Source organism: Crocuta crocuta, unplaced genomic scaffold, assembly GCF_008692635.1.
Source record: "Crocuta crocuta isolate KB4526 unplaced genomic scaffold, BGI_CrCroc_1.0 scaffold45, whole genome shotgun sequence".
Taxonomy (NCBI): Eukaryota; Metazoa; Chordata; class Mammalia; order Carnivora; family Hyaenidae; genus Crocuta; species Crocuta crocuta.
This window is the reverse complement of record NW_027530544.1, coordinates 3906238-3932093: the sequence shown is the minus strand read 5'-3', so window position 1 is coordinate 3932093 and position 25856 is coordinate 3906238. Positions and strand designations below refer to the sequence as shown.

The 25856-nt window shown below is 35.8% G+C and overlaps 1 protein-coding gene across 1 annotated transcript in view; it reads left to right on the top strand.

The window, feature by feature from the left end:
- The window catches only part of SNX4 (sorting nexin 4), a 56977-nt gene that overhangs the window by 16510 nt on the left and 14611 nt on the right, over positions 1–25856 (top strand). Inside the window, exons 7-8 of the mRNA XM_077767637.1 lie at positions 8109–8170; positions 24005–24070. Of these exons, the coding sequence (XP_077623763.1) occupies positions 8109–8170; positions 24005–24070 (128 nt within the window). The remainder of the gene's footprint in view (positions 1–8108; positions 8171–24004; positions 24071–25856) is intronic.

The following is a 25856-nucleotide window of genomic DNA, read 5'->3' as shown; positions in this document are numbered from 1 at the left end:
GTTTGACTATGGTAGATGTGGAACCCTTAATTAGAACTTACCTGTGCTAAAAACTTTGAAAGACCCTGGGTTACCAGGTCTAGGATCTCATTTATACTGATTGGAATATTTTATCTGAGATTTGTTTTAATGAGAGTGGTGAGGAATGGAAAGTGGGGGCAGTTTACATGAAACTAGATTGGCCATATAATAATAGTTGAAGGTAGGTGTTGGGAAACGGAAATATATTCTACTGTTCTCTACTTTTTGTATGTTTGAAGATTTCCATAGTAAAAAGTATTAAAATAAGGGGAAAAAATCCTTCTGAAAATCTTTATATTGGCCCAATTTCCTGTTTAACCATTCACAGTACCATTAGACTCCTTAAATAAATTATAAAATACTTTCCAATAAAAGAAAAGGTCCATGTGAGAATTAGTAGGCTAGAATCAAGAACTGGGTATTGGGAAACTGTGTATTAATAAGGAAATTAGGCAGTAGTTCTTGTTGAAGGGTTGGGGGAGAGGGCAGAGACACACCAGAAGAGTAGAAGAATAATTCATATAGCTTTGACTTTTATACTAGAAACCTGTGAGAATCTGTCAATTTTTTAGGAAAAAAAATTAGAAAAAAATTTTTAATGTTTATTTGAGAGAGAGAGAGAGACAGCGAGTGAGCAAGTGAGCGAGCAGAGGAAAGGTTGATAGAGAGGGAGACACAGCATCCAAAACAGGCTGCAGGCTCTGATCTGTCAGCACAAAGTCCATTGTGAGACTTGAACTCATGAACCATGAGATCATGACCTGAGCTGAAGTCAGACACTTAACCAACTGAGCCACCCAGGCACCCAGAGAATCTATTTAAATTAGAGGTCTGGCTAATTATAGAAGCTGTATCTTTTTATTTCTTTGTATTTTTAAAATTTGTTTGTTTATTTAAAATTTATTAAATTTTTAAAAATTTACTTCCAAGTTAGTTAACATATAGTTCAGTGATGATGTCAGGAGTAGAATCCATCACCTATCTATAACATCCAGTGATCATCCCAACAAGCGTCCTCCTTAATGCCCCTTGGCAAATTAGCCCATCCCCTCCACCCAAAACCCCTCCAGGAACCCTCAGTTTGCTCTCTGTATTCTAGAGTCTTTTATGGTTTATACCCCTCCCTGCTTTTTTATTATTTTTACTTTCCTTCCCTTATGTTCATCTGTTCTGTATCTTAGATTTCACATATGAGTGAAGTCATAATATTTGTCTTTCTCTAATTTCGCTTAGCATAATACACTCCAGGTCCATCCACGTTGTTGGAAATGGCAAGATTTCATTCCTTTTGATTGCTGAGTAATATTCCATTGTACATATATATACCACATCCTCTTTATCCATTAATCAGTTGATGGACATTTGGACTCTTTCCATTCTTTGGTTATTTTCTTTAGCACTGCTGTAATCATTGGAGTGCTGTGCCCCTTCGAAACAGCACACCTGTATCCTTTGGATAAATACCCACTAGTGATTGTGGGGTCATAGGGTACTTCTGTTTTTAATTTTTTGAGGAACCTCCATCCTGTTTTCCAGAGTGGCTATACTAGTTTGCATTCCCACCAGCAGTACAAAAGGGTTCCTCTTTCTCTGCATCCTCGTCAACATCTGTTGTTAATTAAATTGTTAATCTTAGTTCTTCTGACAGGTATGAGGTAGTATCTCATTATGGTTGTGATTTGTATTTCCCTGATGATAAGTCGTGCTGTGCCTCTTTTCATAGGTCTATTGGCCATCTGGATGTCATCTTTGGGGAAGTGTCTATTCATGTCTTTTGCCCATTTCTTCACTGGATTATTTGTTTTTTGGATGTTGAGTTTGATAAATTCATTATAGATTTTGGATACTAACTGTTTATCTGATATGTCATTTACAAATATCTTTTCCCATTCTGTTGGTTGCCTTTTAGTTGTGCTGATTGTTTCCTTTGCCGTGCAGAAGCGTTTTATTTTGATGAGGTCCCAATAGTTCATTTTTGCTTTTGTTTCCCTTGCATCCAGAGACTTGTTGAGTAAGATGCTGCAGCCAAGGTCAGAGAGGTTTTTGCCTGCTTTCTCCTCTAAGATTTTGATGGTTTCCTGTGTTATGTTTGTGTCTTTTATCTATTTTGAGTTTATTTTTGCGTATGGTGTAAGAAAGTGATCCAGGTTCATTCTTGTGCATGTCACTGTCCAGTTTTCCCAACACCATTTGCTGAAGAGACTGTCTTTGTTCCATTGGATAGTCTTTCCTGCTTTGTCAAAGATTAGTTGGCCATATGTTTGTGGGTCCTTTTCTGGGTTCTCTGTTCTGCTCCATTGATCTGTCTGTTTTTGTGCCAGTACCATACTGTCTTGATGATTACAGCTTTGTAATATAGCTTGAAGTCTGGAATTGTGATACCTCCAGCTTTGGTTTTCTTTTTCAAGATTGCTTTGGCTATTCCGGGTCTTTTCTGGTTTCCTACAAATCTTAGGATTGTTTGTTCTAGCTCTGTGAAGAATGGTGGTGTTATTTGATACGGATTGCAAAAGCTGTATTTTTTTACTTCAACCAAAAGGAAGGGCGGAGGGCACTTGTAGAAAGCTTTGTTTAACAGGAAGGTCAACAGTTCTGAGAGTGGAGTAGGCAGAGGTATACTATTATATAGGCACATGACTAACGCCAAGTATTGAGAGGCTCTCAGTCTTTCAGACCCAGAAGAAACTAAAGTATAAAGCAGAGAAACCAGCTAGAATCAGAATTATCAGAAATCCCAGAGATGAGTAGTGAATTGAACAGAGTGTAACAGTTAAACACTCAGAAAATCCATGAAGCAGTGGGAATACATTTAAGTGAGACCTTAAGGAGGGAGACAGGACTGTCATTGTTGTGAGATTGTGTCCTGAAGGGAGGTTTATGTGATTGCTTTCATAAAACAAGAAAACTGTCATAAGGCATGATATAGTAGTGATTATGTCTGGCTTTCTGCTGAAAGTATATTTTTAAAAGTGATTAATATTTAATAACCTTTAAAGATTATGGCAAAGTTTAAGCATACCAAACTTGTTTCTGCCCTAGGACTTTTGTTTGCTCTTCCCCACGCGTGTCACTTTTCCCTCATGCCCCACCTTCAAGAACCTCTCTTGGCCTGTTGTCTTTTGCCATTCATTTCTTGCCTCACATGCCTCCTCAGAGAAATCTTTCCTGGCATCTTATATAAAATAAGATTCAGTTTTCTATCATTTTCTGTCATTTCTCTCTCATATTCTGTCATTGCTGTTATCTTTATAACAGCACTATCTGACATTGTATCCCGGATTAATCTGTTAACTATCTCCCCTACTAGTGTATGTGAGCTCCACAAGAGCATCTTTGTTTTCTCACTGCTAAATCTCTGGAATAATACCCGACTCATAGGAGACATTCATTATCTAGTCATTGAATGAACAAACAAATGTATATGCTGACATTTTTAGGTTTAAAAAGACCTGAAAAAACAGATAAATTGCTTCTTTTATTTAAAAAAATTTCTTAAGTTTTATTTATTCTTTTATTTTATTTATTTTATTTTATTTATTTTCAGAGTATCAAGAAGGCTTAGATGCTGCTTTAGACAGATGATGAATTTTTTAAATTTATTATTTATTTTTTTTTGAGACAGTTGATGAACTCTTAACTGATGAAAACAGAATTATTTGTCTTTTCTGATAGAATTCTTTTGAAAGTAGAAAAGGCAAAAAATAAGTTACAGATCAGTTAAAAAGTTAAATATTTAAGACATCAAAACAGAACAACCAGAAAGGGAGTGGCCTTGGACCAAGAAGAGCTGGCTTTGGACCTGTCTCTGCCACTTACTGGGTCCTCCCAACAAATCCAGTAACGTTTCAGTGTTTGTTTCTTTGCTAGGAAATGGGAACATCTGCTTGGCACTAGTAGGTACTGAATAAATATTTGTTATATAAAGGTGCCTTATTCATAGAATTATGAGATTCAGATGAAATAATTTGTGTTTTGTAAACAATGAAAAGATAATACTGATCTCTAACCTTTCTTTACCACTGTATATCAGCCAGTGCTCAAACATATTGCAATGTTCTTGCCCAGTTCCCACAATAGTCTTTTAAAGATTGTTTTTGTCCCCATTTTGTAGATTAAGAAACAGAGGCAAATGAAATTAACCAAATGAAGTTAGTTAATTTTTGTTGGATAAAATTTGTCGGATACCACACTATAATAGATGTGTGCAGCCAGATTTTCCTCCTGTCTGTCTGACTCTAGAGCCTATGCTCTAACTACCTACTAATGGCTTATTGACAGAGGACGTGAATTCAAGTAGATTGAGAAGAAGAGAACAGATTTTCATCAAGTCATCTTGCTTATTGCCAGGACCCTTACAAATGTCATTGGATCCTCACAGAGTCATGTGATGAAAGTCATTTCCACATTTCCAAAAGAAGGATATAATACCAAGGCTCACATGGTTTAATAAATATCCAAAGTCAAACCTTAAAGTAGGAAGGAGCTGGAATTTGAACTCCCATTTGTTTGACTGCAAATCCTATATTTCCTACTACAATATATGCTGCCTCTTTAGGGAAAAATCAAATTTGAAAGGGAGGGAAGAATGTTTAAGTTTACTGATATTATAAAAATTCACATTACAATTATTAAGATACTACTCAACATTTAATTTGTAGTCATAAAGATAATAATATCTAGTGTTTGTGAACTATTTAGTGATGGTGCAGTGTAAAGTATTACATGCAGCTCTTTGGGAACCAATGTGGCAGTAAGTAATAAGAGTCTTAAATGTCATAATCTTGAATCCTTAGGAGATCGTTCAGAAGAAAAGAAAAGCTAGTCATGTCTAGATTTTCAAAATAAGATAATTTAATAGAATGTCCTAAAACTGTCCTTTTTTCACATTTAATCAGCTACTACTTCATTGAGGAGAGAGAAGACATTCTTACAGTTCCAAATGATTCCAAGCTGGGTAGAATGATTGGATATGTCTGTTACATTTCTTCTGTTGTCATAGAATATTCTAGGTGTCACTCTTTCTATGTCAGATGTCAGATGATCAGTTTTCAAAAAGAAAGACTTGTCAACAGAAACAAAATCAAATAGCAGTCTTGGTAAATCATTGGGTTCAGCCCCTTTTTCCTGGCACCAATATTCTTGATTACCAGTGACCAGTGAATTAATATGGTTTTAGGTTTTAATTATTCCTGTTTTAGTTCTCTATCATTTTTGCTTTTCCTTTTCTCTAGAAATGATAATTTTTGGTTATAGTTTTTCTTTGCTTCATCCTCTTTCTCACGGCTTAATGATCGACATGCAAGTCATTTCATGTTTTAGTTGGCTAGTCCCATGAATGGTTGATAACAGAAACATTGTTGGTCCCATGAGAGGTGCTTAGTGTCTATTGTCTAGTTCCTGGGTAGGTAATTCCTCATGTTGCTCACCTTTTTGGTATAGGAAGACTCTTGCCTCTTTTGGGCATGCTCTGTGGACCAAAGCATTTTCCAGAGTTCTAATTACTATGGTAGAAGCTCCTTTTCTACAAGCTGCCAAGAATGATATACTTTAAGGAAATAAACTTTTAAGTAGTTGAGATTCATAAACTTTATCTTTGAACATTTATTTTGCATCTGCATTTTGTACTTCAGTATCTTACAGTTTTTGTTTTTACATGGTTGCTTAATAAGCTCTCTCCCCCTCTTTCATACTTAATATCTTAGTGGATGATAAAATACTCAGCTTTCAAGAAGAGGTTTGATCTTTAAAGAACAAAGAGCTAGGGGTGCCTGGGTGGCTCAGTCAGTTGAACGTCTGACTTCGGCTCCATTCATGATCTTGCAGTACATGGGTTCGGAGTGCCACGTCGGGCTCTGTGCTGACAGCTCAGAGCCTGGAGTCTATTTTGGATTCTGTGTCTCCCTCTCGCTCTCTGCCCCTCCCCCACTCGTGCTCTGTCTGTGTCTCTCAAAAATAAATGAACATTAAAACAAATTTTTTTAAGTACAAAGATCTAGAAAACTTACTGTTCTAGAATGGCATTTTCCATCTTATACTCTCTGATGCCGGTCCTATATGATGTTTTCTAGTGCAAACCGTGTATCTGTCTTGAATACTTATGATTAATATATGGTATTAAAGCTCTAAAAAGTCCTACAGTAAAGAAGACTCTTAAAGGTTAAATTTTATTACCTCGGTGTTTCCCAAACTTACTTGATGTTGGAACCACTTTAAAAAAAGTAAACAACCTTTAACACTCTATAGAACTCAAAAATTAATTGGGAAATAACATCCTAGAGAAAGTAGTTGAGAGTTCTGGGGATGACTCTGAAATGTTTCAAGTAGAATGAAGACTATGAGTTTTGTCTTGAGTCAGGTGCAGGGGTGGGCAAACTTTTTCTGAACGCTAGATAGTAAATATTTTCAGCTTTTTGGGCCATAACATTCCCTGTCAAATCTATTCAGTTCTGCTATGAAAGCAGCCATAGATAGTGCTAACATGAATGTTCTAATAAGACTACAGAAACAAGCTGCAGTCCTGCAGTGTACTGCTCTCTAGTCTGATGGATATGTGTTCTTTTAGAGCAAGCCAAGGAGAGATTGAAAATGTTTTATGTTCCTCTTACACCTGCTCCAAGTATTTATAATACAGTTCATTCACTTTAAGCTGAGAGGTATTGAAAGAGTTAGGAAATATTGTATGGTTAATGCCTAATTCCGCAGATGTTTGAGTAATTAATTAGGGAGGTAATTTATCCTCTGTGTTTACATTCAGAAACTGTGTACCAAAGGGGCACCTGAATGGCTCAGTCAGTTAAGCCTCTGACTTCTGCTCAGGTCATGATCTCGTGGTCTATGAGTTTGAACTCCGCATTGAGCTCTGGAGTTCAACAGCTCAGAGCCTGGAGCCTGCTCCTCTCCCACTCATGCTCTGTCTCTCTCTCTCTCTCTCTCTCTCTCTCTCTCAAAAAACAAAAAACTGTGTACCAAGAGGTTTTTTTTTAGGGTTTAGGTTTTTATGTGGGATTACCTTTTGATACTCAGTTCATGTTCATAACACTTTGCAGGAGAGTAAAGCATTAATTGCTATATGTGGTGTTTTGTTTTTTGTAAAATTTGTGTGAATAGCTAGGCAGTATATATTTCATCTTGATCTAATTATAATTAGATTTAAATTATAATTCTATTATTAAAATATCTAATGTGTTGGTGTGAAAGCATTACCATGATAAAGTAGCATAGAAGTATGTTGTATGTGTCCAGCATTTATGTATAAAACTACCAATAAAATTGAAAATGGTTATATTTTATCCTAGTAAATTCTACTTTGAGGACTTTTTCATAAGGAAACAATCTGAAATTGGAAAAAGCTTTACTTGTAGAGATGTTTATTATTACAACATTATGTATAATACTGAAAAAATTAGGAATAGCTAAATATCCATCAGGAATGCTTATATATTTTATACACTGCTAGGTGGAGTTTTATGCAGCTATTTAAAGTGGTATCTATTAATGTTATATTGACCTGCTGGATAAAAATTTATCACTTTTTTAAAGTTTATTTATTTTGAGACAGAGCGAGAGTGCACTGGAAGGGCAGAGAGAGGGTGAGAGAGAGAATCCCAGGCAAGCTCTGCACTGTCAGCACAGAGCTTGATGTGCAGTTTGAACTCATGAACTGTGAGATCATGACCTGAGCTGAAACCAAGAGACTGACATTTAACCAACTGAGAGCCACCCAGGCACCCCTTACCACTTTTAATATAAGAAGTTTTAAGCAATAATTAAAACTTATGTCTTTATGTGTTCTTTATTTTTATATAAATGTATGTGTGTGTGTATATATATGTATATATCTATATATATATTAATACACACACACACACACACATATATGAAAGCAATTACATAAATGTGATGACAGCACTAATTCCCCCCTCCCCTAGCCCCATGATGAGACTTTGGGAAATTTTTTTCTTTTTCATATTTTTCAAGTTTATTGTACTAAGCTTTTTTTTTTTTAATGAAGATGACATCTTCTTTTTAAAGAATAATCTGTATACAACTTTGACCTAATAGTAATCTCTTTTAAAAATTTATTCCAGAGAGTAGCAGATCGACTCTATGGTGTATATAAAGTGCATGGGAATTATGGGCGAGTTTTCAGGTAAGCATTATATGTACTTTTAAAATAGATGATTAGCTCTAATTAGCTTTGTGCCTGACAACTATAATTCTTGAAAATTTATGGGTCTGAAGTTTAGAAGTTAAGTTTGTATTTTTTATGTTATGCATAATTACTTAATTTTTTATTCAAGTATAATTAATATACAGTGTTATATTAGTTTCAGGTGTACAATGCAATGATTCAGCAGTCCTATCATTTTTCACTGCTCATCAAGATAAGCGTACCTCTTAATCCTCTTCTCCTATTCACCCATCTTTCCCTCCCCCCCCCCCCCCCCACCTCTGGCAACTACCAGTTCTCTGTATTTAACAGTTTGGGTTTTTTTTTGCTTGTCTTCTTTTCTCTTTGTTTTATTTCTTAACTTCCACATATGAGTGAAGTCATAGTGTATTTGTTTTCCTCTGTCTGACTTATTTCACTTAGCATTATACTCTCTAGGTATATATACACAGACAGACACACACATACACATATACAATGGATAGAGAAGATAGGAGATAGATACATATTTATATGCTTTTATTTATACACATTTATATATATTTTACATCTTTATGCATTCCTCTATGGATGGACATTGGGTTGCTTTCATATCTTGGCTATTATTAATAATGCTGCAGTATACATAGGGATGCATATATCTTCTTAATTAGTCTTTTTGTTTTCTTTGGGTAAATCCCTAGTAGTGGAATTAGTGGATCATATGGTATTACTATTTTGTTAATTAATTATTTATTTTGAGAGAGAGCATGTGAGTAGGGGAGGGGCAAAGAGAGGGGAGACAGAGAATCCCAAATAGGTTCCGTGCTCTCAGTGCAGAGCCCAACATGGGGCTCAAACTCACGAACAGTGAGATCATGACTGAAAGCAAGAGTCAGATGCTTAACCGACTGAACCACCCAGGATCTCCATGGTAATACTATTTTTAATTTTTTTAGGAACCTCCATAGTGGTTGTACCAATTTACAACTCAACAGTACAGGAGGATTCCTTTTTCTCCACATCTTCACCAACACTTGTTACTTCTTGTTATTTTGATTCTAGCCATTCTGACAGACATGAGGTGATAACCTCATTGTGGTTTTGATTTACATTTCCCTGGTGATTGGAGTGATACTGAGCATCTTCTCATGTGTCTGTTGTCCATCTGTATGTCTTCTTTGGAAAAAATGTCTGTTCAGGTCCTCTGCCTATTTCTGATTGGATTATTTGTGGTTTTTTGCTATTGGGTTGTGTAAGTTCTTTATATAGCATGAATATTAACCCCTTATTGGATCTACCATTTGCAAATACCTTCTCTCATTCAGTAGGTTGTGTTTTCATTTTGTTGATTGATTCCTCACTATGCAAAAGCTTTTAATTTTTGTGTAGTCCTGGTAGTTTATTTTAGCTTTTGTTGCTCTTACCTGAGGAGACAGATCTAGAAAAATGTTTCTTCGGCTAATGTCAAAGTGGTCACTTTCTATGTTTTCATCTAGGAATTTTATGATTTTAGGTCTCACATTTACATCTTTAATCCATTTTGAGTTTAGTTTTGTGGAGTGGTTAAAGAAAATAGTCCAATTTCATTATTTTGCATGTAGCTGCCCCAACACCATTTGTTGAAGAGATTTTTTTTCCATTGTATATTCTTGCCTCTTTTGTTGTAGATTAATTGACCATATGAGTGTATGTTTATTTCTGGTCTCTCTATCCTTAACCTGTTCCACTGATCTATGTGTTTTTGTGCCAGTACCATACTGTTTTGATTACTACAGCTTTGTAGTATATCTTGAAATCTGGGATTGTGACACCTCCAGCTTTGTTCTTCTTAGGATTGCTTTGGCTATTCAGGGTCTTTTGTGGTTCTGTACAGATTTTAGGATTTTTTTTTTTTGTTCTAGTTCTGTAAAAACTGCTCTTTGGTATTTTGATAGGGATTATGTTAAATTTGGATTGCTTTGGGTATTGTGGAACATTTTAGTAATATTTGGTTCTTTCAGTCCATGAACATGGAATATCTTTTTATTTCTGTCATCTTCAATTTCTTTCATTCATGTTTTAGTTTTCAGAGATGACAGGTCTTTCATGGCCTTGATTAAGTTTATTCCTAGATATTTTATTATTTTTGGTGCAGTTGCAAGTAGAATTGTTTTCTTAATTTTTCTTTCTGCTACATTATTAGCTTATAGAAATGCAATAGTTTTCTGTATATTATTTTTGTGTCCTGTGACTTTACTGAATTCATTTATCAGTTCTAGTAGTTTTGTGGTGGAGTCGTTAGGGTTTACTGTATATGGTATCATGTCATCTGGAAATAGTGAACGTTATTTCTTCCTTAGCAGTTTGGATGACTTTTATTTCTTTTTCTTATCTGTTTGTTGTGGCTGGGACTTTCAATACTCTAACAGTGCTGAGAGTTGACATCCCTTTTCTGTTACTGATCTTGGAAGAAAAGCTGTCCATTTTTCACCATAGAGTATGACGTTTTTTCATATATGGCCTTTATTATGTTGAGATATATTCCCTTTAAAACCACTTTCTTGAGAGTTTTTATCATGAATGGATGTGTATTTTGTCAAATGCTTCTTCTGCATTTATGGAGATGATCATATGGTTTTTGTTCTTTCCCTTGTTAATGTGATTTATCATGTTGATTATTTGTGACTATTGAACCACCCTTGCATCCCTAGAATAAACCCCACTTGATCGTGGTGAAAGATCCTTTTAATGTATTGTTGGATTTGGTTTGCTAATATTGTGTTGGAGGTTTTTATATCTATTCAGAGGTACTGACCTATAGTTTTGCGGGGTTTTTTTGTTCTGTTTTATTTTGGTATCTGGTTTTGGTATCTGGTTTTGTATCCCTCCTTTTCTCTTTTTTTAAAAAAAAGTTTATTTATTTGGAGAGTGAGCATGTGTGTGTGCACAAGCCAAGGAGGAGCAGAGAGAGAGGGAGAAAAAGAATCCCAAGTAGGTGCTACACTGTCAGTACAGAGCCTGACAAGAGGCTCGATCTCACAACCTTGAGATTATGACCTGAGCTGAAATTAGGAGTCAGACACTTAACCTACTAAGTCACCCAGGCACCCCAGGTATTAACTCTTTCTTAAATATTTGATAAAATTCACCTTTGCAGCTATCTGATCCTGGACTTTTGTTTCTTGGGAGTGTTTTTTAACTGATTCATTTTCATTGCTAGTAATCTGTTCAGATTTTATATTTTTTCCTGAATCAATTTAATTTTACCCATTTTTTCTAGGTTGTTCACATTGTTGGCATAAAATTTTTCATAATCTCATATAATTCTTTTTATATCTGTGGTATTGGTTTTTATTTCTCTCTTTTTTCATTTCTGATTTTGAGTCTCTCTTCTTGATTAGCATAGTTAAAGGCTTATCAGTTTGATTTATCTTTTCAAATACTAGCTCCTTCAAATATCGAAGTTTTGTTTTTAAATGATGTCCTATAGTAGTAGTTTTCAAGGTTTTTGTTTTAAAGTATTTCTTTCTATTAAAAATAGGAAGTCCAATATGTTGAGCAGATAAAAATGGAACTCCTCTGAAGCAGTGACCAGTGTCCTTTACCTTGTTGGCGGAATGCCTAAGGAGATTCCATTAGAAATCACTGTCTTAAATAATTAGTGATTTTCTCTTTTTTTTTTATTTCTTGGTGTTACTTTATAGTTTCTGAAGGATTTTGCAAAATGAATTTTTCAGTCTTGGGTAATTTTAGTGTAAATTAGAATATCTACTTATATACTGTATGTTACATATTTTAGTTATTTTTGAACCTTTCCTTTTGTGATTTTTTTTTCTGTGTAGTTTTTTGGTTCTGACATTTTAGAAATTATTATTCAACTCTTTTTATAAGAAGATGTCCTTGTTAATGTTCCATTATAAATCCTTTTGATAGAATTAATTTAAAGATTATTCATTTAGGGTGCCTGGGTGGCTCATTGGGTTGAGCATCTGACTCTTGATTTCAGCTGAGCCATGATCCCTGAGTCATGGGATCAAGCCCTGTCTTTCTCTTTCTCTAACCCCTGCCCCTCTCCCTGGAGCACTCTCTCTCTCTCTCTCTCAAAAAAAAAAAACATTCATTTTACATTTTTTTTTTCATTTTACATTTTTGAATAGGTAATACATTCCATGTGGCACAAAATTCAACAGGGATGAAAACTTATACAGTGAAAAAGCTCTCTTGTCTGCTAACCATTCATGTCTCCTTCTCTGAGACAGCTAATATCAGTTTATTGGTTTCTTATGTATCCCACTAGTAAACTGTAATACTATAAATATAATATATTAACCTACAAACACATGCATTTTCCCTCTGTTTTTAAACATGAAAAGGGAGCATGTTGTATACATCACTGTGTTCACTTGTTTTACCTTTTTTTCACTTAAGAACTGCTCTTCAAGATAGATTGTTATCAGTAAATAACTGCATTGAGTTTTATTAAAAAGGAGGAGCATAATTTATGTAACTAATTTCTTCTTGTTAATGATTTCTAGTCTTCTTTATTTTACTCAGTGCTACAGTAAATATTCTTGTTCATGTCATTTTACATGTGTGTGATATGTTTGTAGGATAAAATTCTACAAGTTCTACAGGTGTTGTTACTGGCTCTATCTTAAGGACAGTTGCATTTGTAATTTTGGTAGATATTGCCAAATTGTCCTATATAGAAGCTATTAACTTCTCACCAACAAAGTATTAGTATCTGTTTTCTTACATCATTACTCAGCAATATGTTAGGAAACGTTTATCTTTATCAGACTGATGAGGAGTGGTTTCTTCACTACAGTTGTAATTTACATTTTTAAAATTATAACTGAAGTCAAATTATTTTTATGATTATCAGCACTTTTTTCCTATATTATAATCTATACTTATCTTTTTGTCCTTTTTTTTTTTTTCCTGTTGGGCTGATTAGTTTCTTAATAGATATACACACGTTCTTTTTTTAAATACCAGTTTTATTTATTTATTTTAATGTTCTTTTTATTTATTTTTGAGAGAGAGAGAGAGACCACGTGACCACGGGAGGGTCAGAGAGAGAGGGAGTCACAGAATTGGAAGACAGGCTCCAGGCTCTGAGCTAGCTGTCAGCACATAGCGCGATGCGTGTCTTGAACCCACAAACCGCGAGATCATGACGTGAGCTGAAGTCTGATGCTTAACAAAAAGACTGAGCCACCCTGGCGCCCCATACACACGTTCTTTATCTTTTAGGAGAATTAGGGCTTTGTGAAATGATTTGCAATTTTGTTTCCACTTTTGTCATATGTATTTTGACTTTTTATGGTGGCTTTTGATATACAGAAATATTCTATTTATTAAATTCAGTTATATATAATAAATTATTAGTTTTTCTCCTTTTAAAAACAATAGCCTATGATTTTTTTTTTTTTTGGTAAGTCTCTGTTTTTTGTGTATATATATTATATAAAGTTTTGTTCACTATGGATTATAAAAAATACTATTCATTCCTTCTACATTTTTGTGGTTTCATAAATTTCTGATTCATCTGAAATTGATTTGAGTACCAGTTGTGAGATATGTAGCCAAATTTATTAACTTATGAGAGTAACATTATACATTTATCTTTGGTTGATCATTACATTGAAACTAAATACAGTTTGGGACAATATCAAGATTATGACTTTTTTTTTAAGTTTATTTATTTATTTTGAGAGAGAGAGAGAGAGACTGTGAGCAGGGGAGTGGCAGAGAGAAAGGAAGAGAGAGAGAAAAAATCCCAGGCAGGCTCTGTGCTGGCAGCGCAGACACAGGCTTCAAACTCATGAACCATGAGATCATGATCTGAGCCAAAATCCAGAGTCAAATTCTTAACTGACTCAGCCACCCAGGCATTCCTATATGACCTTTTTGTATTTTATTTTCATCTTGATAAATGTACTCTGTAATCCCCATCACCTACCTATTTGACCCATGCCATTTCTCACCTTTCTCTGGTAGCCATCACTTTGTTCTCTATAGTTAAGAGTCTGTTTCTTTGGTTTGTCTCTTTTTGTTTTTCCTTTGCTCATTTGTTTTGTTTCTTAAAGTGCATGTGTGAGTGAGATCATATGGTATTTGTCTTTCTTTGACTGACTTTGTTTAGCATTATACTCTTTAGCTGCATCCATGTTGTTGCAAATGACAAGATTTCATTCCTTATTTATAGCTGAATAAATTCCATTGTATACATATATAACACATCTTTTTTCTCCATTCATCTGTCAATGGACATGTGGGCTGCTTCCATAATTTGGCTCTTGTGAATAATGTTGCAATAAACATCGGGATGCCTGTATCCCTTTAAATTAGCGTTTTTGTATTTTTTGGGTAAAATATCCAGTAGTACAATTACTGGATTGTAGGGTATTTCTATTTTTAACTTTTTGAGGAACCTCCATAGTTTTCCATAGCGGCTGCACCCCATTTTGTATTCTCACCATCTGTGCAAGAGCGTTCTTTATTCTATGCATCTTTGCCAACACTTGTTTTTTGTGTTTTTTATTTTATTCTGACAGGTGTGAGGTGATATCTCATTGTACTTTTGATTTGCATTTCTCCGAAGATGAGTGATGTTGAGCATCATTTCATGTCTGTTGGCCATCTGGATGTCTTCTTGGGGGAATATCTGTTCATGGCTTTTGCCCATTTTTTAATTGATTTGTTTGTTTTTTGGGTATTGAGTTGTATTCTTTATATATATTGGATATTAACTCTTTATCAGATATGTCATTTGCAAATATCTTTTCCCATTCCAAAGGTTGCCTTTTAGTTTTGTTGATTGTTTCTTTTGCTGTGCAGAAACCTTTTATTGTGATGTAGTTCCAGTAGTTTATTTTTGCTTTTATATCACTTGACTCAAGAAATCATCTAGAAAAATGTTGCTATGACTAATATCAGAGAAATTACTGCCTTTGCTTTCTTTAAGTATTTTTATAGCTTCAGGTCTCATAGTTAGGTCTTCGATCCATTTTGAGTTGATTTTGTATATGGTAAAAGAGAGTGGTCCAGTTTCATTCTTTTGCATATAAATGTCCAATTTTCCCAACAGCATTTGTTGAAGAGACATTTTATTAATGAAGAGAAGTGTATTGATATTATAAACATGTAAATTCTTCATAACGAGTACAGGAATATATGGCTAAACATGACGGGATAATGTAATGGGAAGAAAGGCAAGCAGAAATCACCTTTCTGAAGTCTGTTCCATGATGTTTGATTTGTCTACAATTGCGTTTAGTTTTATGCACATGTGTCAGCCTCAGTTTTTAGAACATTATCCAGAGTGGAACCCTAGTTAAGCTTGGGAATATGCTCATTTGAAAATTAACATTGGGGTGCCTGGCTGGCTCAGTTGGCTTGATCTTGAGGTTGTAAGTTTGAGCCCATGTTGGGTGTAGAAATACTTAAAAACAAAATCTTAAAAAAAATTTCACAAATCAGACACTTCCAAAAGTAGTACATTTATTATAATTAGTAAAGGGACTTGTATTAGTTTGAGAAACAAGTAGGTAAAAGGTCACTTGGTTGTATCACATTTTAAAGAAAATTATTTGCATTAATTTCTTATGATTAAATATTATACAGTTTGGTCTTTTTGCTAACTCAGTAAATTATTAGAAAACCATTTTACATCAAAAATATTTTATGGAAAGGGACCCAGGGAGACCAGGGGTGGTTGAGGTACTTGAAGCAGGTGTTCAAGAGCTTGAACCAGAGTGGATGCCAGTAGGCACTATTAAGAAGGCACAAATGGTGAGACTTAATTCTTCCAGTCATTCAGAGCACATGTGCTGAACTCCTACCATGGTAGGTGCTAGGATACTAAGATTTAATTTATGAGCAGCTGACTGATTAGGAAGATTGTGATACAGAATAGAGGAGAAATAGCAGGTTTGAGGGATGAGTGGAAGGGTTCTGTTTTGGATAGATTGCATTTGAATTAAAGATATGTCAAACAATTGGAAATTTGGATCAGCTGTTTAAGAGGCTGGTGAGAATATGAGTTGTGTATAAATGATGAATCCTAATAGTGTGAATTTTGAAAATGTAGGGTTAGGAGGTGCCTGGGTGGCTTAGTTGGGCATCTAACTTCAGCTTCGTTCATGGTCTCATGGTTTGTGGATTTGAACCCCATGTCAGGGTCTGTGCTGAAGGCTGCTTCAGATTCTCAGTGTCCTTCTCTGTCTGCCCCTCCCTCGCTCACATACACACTCTCTCTCTTTCTCTCTCACTCTCAAAAACAAATAATAAAAAAGAAAAAAATGTAGGGTTAGGTGATAATGTTAGAGGTTTAGAGTAAGTCTAGGAGAGACTCAGGGCCACACCTTGGGAAAATACCACTTGTGTTCAGGAGTCCAGGAAAAAAAAGAACCAGTGAAGTCGACATGGGAAAAGTGGTGAGGTACTAGGAATGTGCAATGTCAAGCTATTGAGGAGAACACTTAAAGAAGAAGTTGGAGTTAAACTGTAGGGAAATCGAGTTTAATGAAAAGTGGAAATGGATAAGTAAAACTTCGGTGTTAATTTGGAGAGCAGTTTGATTTGAGTGGTTTGATGTTATACTGCAGTAGTCCTAGGAATGAGAGGAAAGTATGAAGGAAGGAAAGACAGCAAATTACTGATTAGACTTTTAAGGAAGTCCCTGAGTTTGTCCTTGAAGGGGGGAAACAGAGTCTGTTTTGTTTGTTTTGCATGGGAGAGCAGGGGTGGATGGGTGGATGGGAGAAAAGGAAAAAAAAAAAGACAAAGAGAAGACAGAGAGAAGATACAGAGCTCCTTAAAGCAGAGGAGCAGTAAGTTGTGGGAGGCAACATTAGTTGGCCTCTGTCTCAGTGAAGCAGGTGTCTCGGCTGAAATCAAGTCCGGTGAGGTGATTCTTCAGTTCCGAAGCTCAAGGGCAGTGTTATAGGGCAGTTTCTCTCAAATGCAAAGAAGTCTTCAACTTGGTAGTACAGGTTACGGCACACACTCCTTTATTTCCCTTTACAAGTCCCACAAGGGATTGGCTGGAATCAGCTGTGGCTAGTGCTGATTCTTGCTGTGATGGAGGGGCAAAGAGAGAGAGAGAAAATCTTAAACAGACTCCACACCCAAGCTGGGGGTACGGGGTAGGGCAGGGTGCTTGATCTCACAGTGGTGAGATCAGACCTGAACTGACTTCAAGGTTTAGGTAACTGAGCTACCCAGGAGTCCCAGTGCAGTCTCGTCTTTGAAGGTTTGAGTTCTTGTCTGTTCATGCAAATTTGCATTTTATTCCATAAAACATTTATGGCTCTCTAAATATATATACATATATATAACTTTTTTCCTTCAAATGTAAAAGTAGAAGTTATTCTTCAGAACAGTTGTGCTGTGTTTTATCATATGGCCTCAAATATCCATTATGAAGCATCCCAGTTTGAGAAGCACTGGTAAGAGTATTAATTAGGAATGTGAGGGAGGATTGCTGTATAGTGCCAGTTGGTGGGGAGTGTTTTTTATCTTTTGAGTGCTGCTGACCTGTAAAAGTAATGAAAAAATTCAAGCTGAAGGTCACATAATTGGAAAAAAGATTAATTTATTTTTATTTCTGGTTTGAAATTTGGGAGAGAAAGAAATATAAAGCTGCTTTCATCAGCTTTCCTTTTTGTTTTTTAAAGATTTTGTTTTTAGTAATCTCTACACCCAATGTGGGGCTGAAAGATACAACCCCAAGACCAAGAGTTGCATGCTCTCTCTACCCATTGAGCCAGCCAGGTGGTCCCTTTCAGCTTCCTTGCTTGCTTTCTTCCTTTCTTCCTTCCTTCCTTTTTTTTAAGTTTATTTATTTATTTTGAGAGAAATAATGCATGTACAAGTGGGGGAGGGGCAGAGAGAGAGGGGGAGAGAGAGAATCCCCAGCAGGCTCTGTGCTGTCCGTACTGAGCCCGGCTGAGGGATCAAACTCACAAACTCAGATCATGATGTGAGCCAAAATCAAGAGTCAGACACTTAACCAACTGAGCCACCCCGGTGCCCCTTCAGCTTTGTTTCTTAATTAAAAATTTTAAAATCTGTATCTTGAGTAAAATTTCATAAAATTATGGCTTTTTGCTGAGTGAGAGAATGGACTAAGAAGTCAGATTGAACTGAGTGGAAAAAGACTGTGTATTTTTATTTTTTTAAGTTTGTTTTTGAGAGAGAGAGAGCACAAGTGGCAGGGGTGGGAGGGGGGTGGAAGGGGTGGGGAGATAGAGAGGGACAGACAGAATCCAAAACAGGATCCCAGCTGTCAGCAGAGAGCCCAACGTGGGGCTGGAATTCATTAACCATGAGATCATGACCTGAGCCAAAGTTGGACACTTAAAGGAGTCACCCAGGTGCCCCAAGACTGTACTTGTTAAGAAGGCAACTGATGAGATATATACTTCTATGACTTACGTAAACGTACATGTAAATATAATATAAGGAAGAAATAAGCAGGAATTAGGTGTATGGAGGGGAAATAGGATAAGTTTTGTAATATGTTCATGTCACATGTTGCTGTTTCTTTCCTTCTTTTTTTAATTTTCTTTGAGGTCAGGAGTTTATTTTGTGCTCTTCTTGAGTTCCTGGGCTTTTTGCAGCTTCCGCCTGCTTTACAGCACTTGCTCCGATGTAGGGTAGGCCAAAGGGCCATTCCCATGGGTGCTTATAGAACTTGTCTATATTTTCACTAGTTTCAGACTGAGCTAAGAACTTTCAGATCCACTTGTCCAGAATTGGACTGAATACATAGGTGGGATTCATTCTGCAAAACACTTAGAAAAAAAAGAGGAAAGAATTGTCAGTACCAGTAATTATGCATTTGAAGCTAAAGCTCAGAGCTGGAAATGGTTTATTCTGTTAATTTTTAAATATGCATCTTAATTTATAGATTATGAATCCATATAGAATCAACCAAGAAAAAAACATGTCTTTAAGATTCAATTGATGTGATTCCTTACGAGGGATTCCAGGAAAATACATGAGCAACATTTATTTCAAATTTATTTCATGATACACAAAACTTGTCATGTACCTCAGACCTCACAGACGCAGATCTACTTTTGTTTAATGATTCTGTAATTTTTGTTTTTTGGTTATATACATATTAGGAGAATATGTTTGTTCTCTTTTGATTAAGAGAACATAAAAGGAAGTGATTAAGTTTTGGGGTGATGATAGAGTTCGTGGGGTCCAGAGCCGGCGGCCAAGAAAGAATTCTTGAAGATGTCTTTGGTGCAAAAAAGATGATTTTATTAAAGCATGGAGACAGTACCCATTGGCCGGAAGCCCTGCATTGGGGTTATGGAGGTAACTGTTTTATGGTTGGGAGAGAGAAGGTCAAAAGGGAGTTTCCAAAGAGACTTCCACATGCTAAAGCCTTAATGGAGACCTAGCTATTGTCGAGCTAAGGTAGTTTTTCCCTTTAGCAAAGTATTAACATTAAGGCAGTAGGGAGCTCCTGGACTTTAGGCTATGATGGGATTGCCTTGTTCTGGTAAACTGATGGAGACTCTTTATCAGTTTAACCATTTGTTATTTGTCCTTTCCTGTTTCAGGGTAGCTAGGAGTGTCCAAGGACTGTCATATATGTCCCACCTGTGGCTGGGGGTTGCTGTTAGCCTGCACTTTGCCCTCAGTTTGCCCCACACTCCCTCGTTAGAAATGTCATAGTTTGGGATTAATAGAGCACTATGGGCAGCTGATTCTAGTCTCTGCTCTGTCTCTGAACAGCTCCCTGACTTGGAGTAGTCAATGTTAGATCTCTGAACCCGATTTTAAGTATCTATTCAATATTGCGGTTAAATGGAGAGAGTGATTTCCAAACCTTTTTGTGCCATAGAATTTTATATTTAAATTGAAATCTTATCTAGAACTATAAACATAGAACCTGTAACCACAGACCTGCTTGCACTGGTGACTTTCTCTCTGTGCCTCTATCCCTGATGTTTGAACATCAGATTGGGTGATAAGATTTATCTCTAAACCTTTCTTTTGTTATAATTTTTAAATTCCTGTTCTAAATTGTGATGGTTGGGCATTCTTGGAGTCTTTTACCTTCTTTCATTGAATGAAATTATAAAATACTAGAGTAGGAAGGGCCTTAGTGGTTTTATAGTTCATAGTTTTTTTTTTTTAAGATTTTATTTTTAAGCCATCTCTACATTGATTCTGGGGCTCAAATTTACAACCCTGACATCAAGAGTCACATGCTATACTGACGGAGTCAGCTAGGTGCCCTTGTATTTCATGGTTCTCAATCCAAGAGGTGAAGATGGACTTCAGGTTGCCTGAAGTTTCTGAAATTACATATAAAACTTTGTGTTTGTGATTTTTTTTTCTTCTTAGGGAAAAGGTCCATAGTTTTCATCAGATGCTACAAAAGATCCAAGACCCTTTTTGATCTGGTTCATCTGTGACAATTACCCACCCATTAAGTACTTTAAGATCCAGTTATCTCTTTTAACAATGTTGATGTTAATTCAGCTACCATTTTATAGTTACTTGTATGTTAGTTTCCTCTTCTCCCCAGCAAACTGGTTAACATTTTCTATTTCCAATCCTAGATATATCCTTGGACCCCAGGTTAGAACCTTTTGTTTAGATAGTACTTCTTAAGTTTTAATGTGCATACAAATCACCTGAAGAGCTATTAAAATGAATATTTTGATGCAGATCTGGAATAGGTTCTTTGATTCTGCATTTCTTTTTTTTTTAAGAGTTTTTATTTTTATTTATTTATTTATTTTATTTATTTCTAGGAGAGAGAGAGAGAGAGACAGCGTGAGCAGGGGAGGGTCAGAGAGAGGGAGACACAGAATCTGAAGCAGGCTCCAGGCTCTGAGCTGGCAGTCAGCACAGAGCCCGACACAGGGCTTGAACCCACTAACCACGAAATCATGACCTAAGCGAAAGTCGGACGCTTAACCGACTAAGCCACCCAGGCGCCCCATGATTCTGCATTTCTAATGAGATTCTAGGTGACGCTGTTGCTAGCATAGGGCTAGAGTATGAGTACCTTGAGGAGAGAGGTCTTGTGTGTAGGAGTGGCTGATACATAGAATCCAGTACATGTTTGCTTCTTCACATTTATTAATTCACTTATTGGTTTATTTTTTCACTTGAACTACAAACTATAAATGCCACATACTGAGGCGCCTGGGTGGCCCAGTTGGTTAAGTGTCCGACTCTTGATTTCAGCTCAAGTCATGATCTCAAATGTCTTGGGATTGAGCCCCATATCAGACTCCACGCTGAGCATGGAACCTGCTTAAGATTCCCTCTCTTTCTGCCTCTTCACCGCCTCATGCTCGCTCTATCTCTCTCTCTCAAAATAAATTAAAAAACATTTAAAAAATGCCAGGTATTTATCAGATTCTAAAGTACTTAATAGGAGTATATAGTTGATTAAGGGTAAGCCCTACCTTCCTTAATCTAGTTTTTAGTGTTGTTTGGTAAACAAAGGAATTAAATTTGGTTATGTTAGCCTTGAATTGGTAGCACATAGTAAGGTGCTTGAAGAATAGATGGATGAAGTATCTGTGGGGTATCCAATAGACAGTTGATCTGGACTGTCCATTAACTCTGTTAGCATGACCCATGATCACATTAACTGTGATCGTTAACGTTACACATTCGGCTAGTTACATTTGTATTCTGCCCAAACCCCTATATATATCCATTTTCATGTGAAGAACAGGACTTTGGATATATTGAATTTGAAGTGACAGAGGTATATAAAAGCAGAATTGTCCTGGAGGTATTAGAAATATGGCTTTAGAATTTAGATAACATAGGGGCGCCTGGGTGGGACCGACTTTCGCGGTCATGATCTCGCGGTTCGTGGGTTCGAGCCCCGCGTCGGGCTCTGTGCTGACTGCCAGCTCGGAGCCTGGAGCCTGTTTCAGAGTCTGTGACTCCCTCTCTCTCTGACCCTCCCCTGCTCACGCTGTCGCTCTTTCTGTCTTAGAAATAAATAAAAACATAAAAAAAAAAAAGAATTTAGATAATATAACTTAGAGATGTTAAAAATCGGTTTTGTAAACAGCAAAACACTAAAAAATGTTTAATTTGCTATTTTTGATTTGCTATTAATTTGCTAATTTGCTATTTAATTTGCTACACTGTTTTGAGAGTAGTTATAAACATCTAAGGAGAGAAGATTATTAGAGAGCCATAGCTGTTTTGTTATTTAATCATAATCATAGTGTTGTATAGGTCATTTATATGTTTGGGTTTTTTTGACAATATTAAAATTCATGTGAGGTCTTCTTCCTTCAAATACTATAAGTATATAATTTGGCATTTCAAGAACTATGTATAAAAACTACATATTAACAAAAGAATAGTGTTTAACTTTTTTTTTTCCTTTTATGATATGGTGAAATTGGGGAGGCTTATACATTCGTTACCCTAGGAGGACAATTACAACAACCTGAATGGCCAGGAATATCATTTAAAAAAATTGAGTTGAGGGGTGCCTGGGTGGCTCATTTGATTAAGCAGCTGACTTCGGCTCAGGTCATGATCTCACCCACCGTTCGTGGGTTCCAGCCCTGCATCAGGCTCTGTGCTCAGAGCTCAGAGCCTGGAGCCTGCTTCAGAGTCCGTGTCTCCCACTCTCTCTTCCTCTCCCTGCTTCCACACTGTCTATCTCTCAAAAATAAATAAACATTTAAAAAATTTTTTTTAATTGAGTTGCCATATGAAACAATGTTTAAAACAAGTTGTTTTAATAATATGGGAAAATACTGAAGGGAAAAAAACATGATACAAAAATGCGTATGTCATATGATCTCAGCCACATTAAAATGGGTAAATAAAAAGACTAGAAGGAAATATATCAAATTATGTCATCTTTTGGTATTTGGGATTACAGACTTATTTTTCAACTTATTGTAATATATACAACTTCCATAAAAAGGGATTTCTATGGGAAGCATTTCACAGAAATGACAATAAGCATTTGGCTGGCTCAGTCAGTAAAGCACACAACTCTTGATTTGGGGCTTATGAGTTCACGCATGTTGGGTATACAGATTACTTAAAAATAAAAAAAAATGTTTAAAAAATGACAATAAAATGATTTGTGGTTCTAGTAGACTTTCTCATGCAGCTTAATGCAGATTATTAAAGTTTCACTGTGTACCTAATGTTTCTGTACAGTTCCCCTTTTTTGTCAGCTTAGGTGTGTTCATCAGAGTCATCCACAGAATTTTAAAAAGTATACATGTCTTGGCACCCGAGTGGGTCAGCTGGTTGAGAGTCCATCTTTCTGTCTCTTGATTTTGGCTCAGGTTGTGATCTCACAGTTGTAAGATTAAACCCCTTGTCAGACTCCAAGCTGGGCTTGGAGCCTGCTTGAGATTCTCTCAGTCTCTCTCTCTCTCCTCCCTCCCCCTACTACCTGCACGCACAGTCTCCCTCTCCCCCAAAAATTTTAAAATAAAAAAGTGTACATGTCCCATCTCTATCCCAGAGATTCTGATTAAGTAAATCAAGAGCAGGGCTGGCATCCATAGTTTCTTAAAGCTCCATAATTGATGTAAAAAGGCACCCTAGCTGAGAAAGTTGTCTATAAGCAGAAGCTGTATTGTGTGATACTTAACTTGCAGCAGCAGCAACAGATAGTAGTTTCTGAACTAACATTTTAAAGGCTTCACTTGCATTTAGTTGTTAAACTTAAGAGGAAAACAGCATATTTGAGTCACAGAAAATAAATCCAAATACAGATACTATATTGTTTAAAAGCTAGCTAGAAAAAAAACTTATAAAATATTCCATATCTAATTCATGATGTGTTTGGTTTTATCTTTTTCTCCCTAGTGAGTGGAGTGCCATAGAAAAAGAAATGGGGGATGGACTGCAGAGTGCTGGTCACCATATGGATGTGTAAGTACCTAGAGCATTTAAGGTAAAATCCAAGGTGAAATTTAATGGTGAAAATTCTTCTGTTCTGCTTTTATCAAGTTTGCTGGCTTCAATATTATATGCTGTGTATACAGATCTGACTTACATAGGCTTATTTCAGAAATGCAAGATTAATTTAAAACATTCAAAAATCAATTAGTCCAATTCATATATTAGTAAAATAAAGAAGAAAACCTGTATGTTTGTTTCAGTACGTATAGAAAAAGCATTTCAATATCTACTCACAATAAAAATTCTCATCAAACTGGGAATAAGAGGAATTTCTTCAGTTTTAAAACTTAAAGCTAATGTACTCGATAGTGGAGTATTGAAAACTTACAGCTCGTATTGGACTTAATAGTGAAGTATTGATGCTTTTTCCTAAGATCAAGGAACAAGGCAAGATTGTCTGCTCTCACTACTTGTAGTAAACATTGTACTAGAGGTCCTCGTCCAACAAGGAATAGACAAGAAAATCAAATGCGGGGCATAAATCTTAGAAAGAAAGAAGTAAAACTATCTTTTTTTGTAGTTAACAGGATCTTTTACATAGAAAATCATAGACTCAACCAAAAATATTATAGAACTAACAACCAAATTTAACAAAGATGCAGAATACAACAAGCTCAATATATAAAAAACAAAATGTTTTTATATACTAGCAACAACAATTAGAAAATAAAAATTGAAAAACAGCGCTTTTAATATTGCATCAAAACAAAATACAGATTAATTTAATGAAAGATCTGAAATAACCTCTACACCAAAAACTTTATATAAACACTGCTGAGAGAAGACCTGAATAAGTGGAGAGAGAGACTATGTTCATGGATTGGAAGCATCAGGAGTGTTAATATCTCCATTCTTCCCAAATTGCAGTCCCGATCAAAATTCTTATGTAACTTTTTAGTAGTAATTGGTATACTTAATTCCAAAATTTATATGGAAATTCAAAGGACCTAGAGTAGCCAAAACAGTCTTAAAAAAAAGAAAAAACATGGAATATATTAACTGATTTCAAGACTTCCTGTAATGCCATAGTGCCCAAGATGGGTATTGGCATAAAAGTAAACAGATCAATGGAACAGAAAAGAGTCCAGAAATAGACCAGGATTTAAGTAGTCCATTTCAAGAAATGGTTCTGGAATAACTGGATACGTACATGGAATAACTGGATACATACATGGAAAAAAAAATTAACTTTGAGCCATATCTCCCACCTTACATAAAAACAAACACAGTTTGGGCCATATACATAATTATAAAAGCTAAAATTACAACTTTTAGTAGAAAACATATGAGAGTATTGTTGCAACCTTAAAGGTAGCAAAATTTTCTTAAAGAGAATATGAAAAAAGAAATTTTTATTTATTCATTCATTCATTTATTTATTTTACTTAGAAGAACAAGGAATTTCAAAGAAATTTTTAAATGGTAAATTGTTCTTTATCAAAATTAAACATTTTGCTTATCAAAAGATATCATTTGGGGGCGCCTGGGTGGCTCAGTCAGTTAAGCATCCAACTCTTGGTTTTGGCTCAGGTCATGATCTTATGGTTCATGGCTTCAAGCTCCATATCAGTCTCCATGCTGACAGTGCAGAGCCTGTTTGGGGTTCTTTCTCTCTATTTCTCTCTCTCTTTCTCTCCTCCTCCCCCCACCCTTCTCTCAAAGTAAATAAACTTTTAAAAAAGGAAAGAAAACATTGGGGGAGGGAGGCATAGAAGAATTAGTGTTAGAGAAGATGAAACTTCTGGAGGGGCACCTG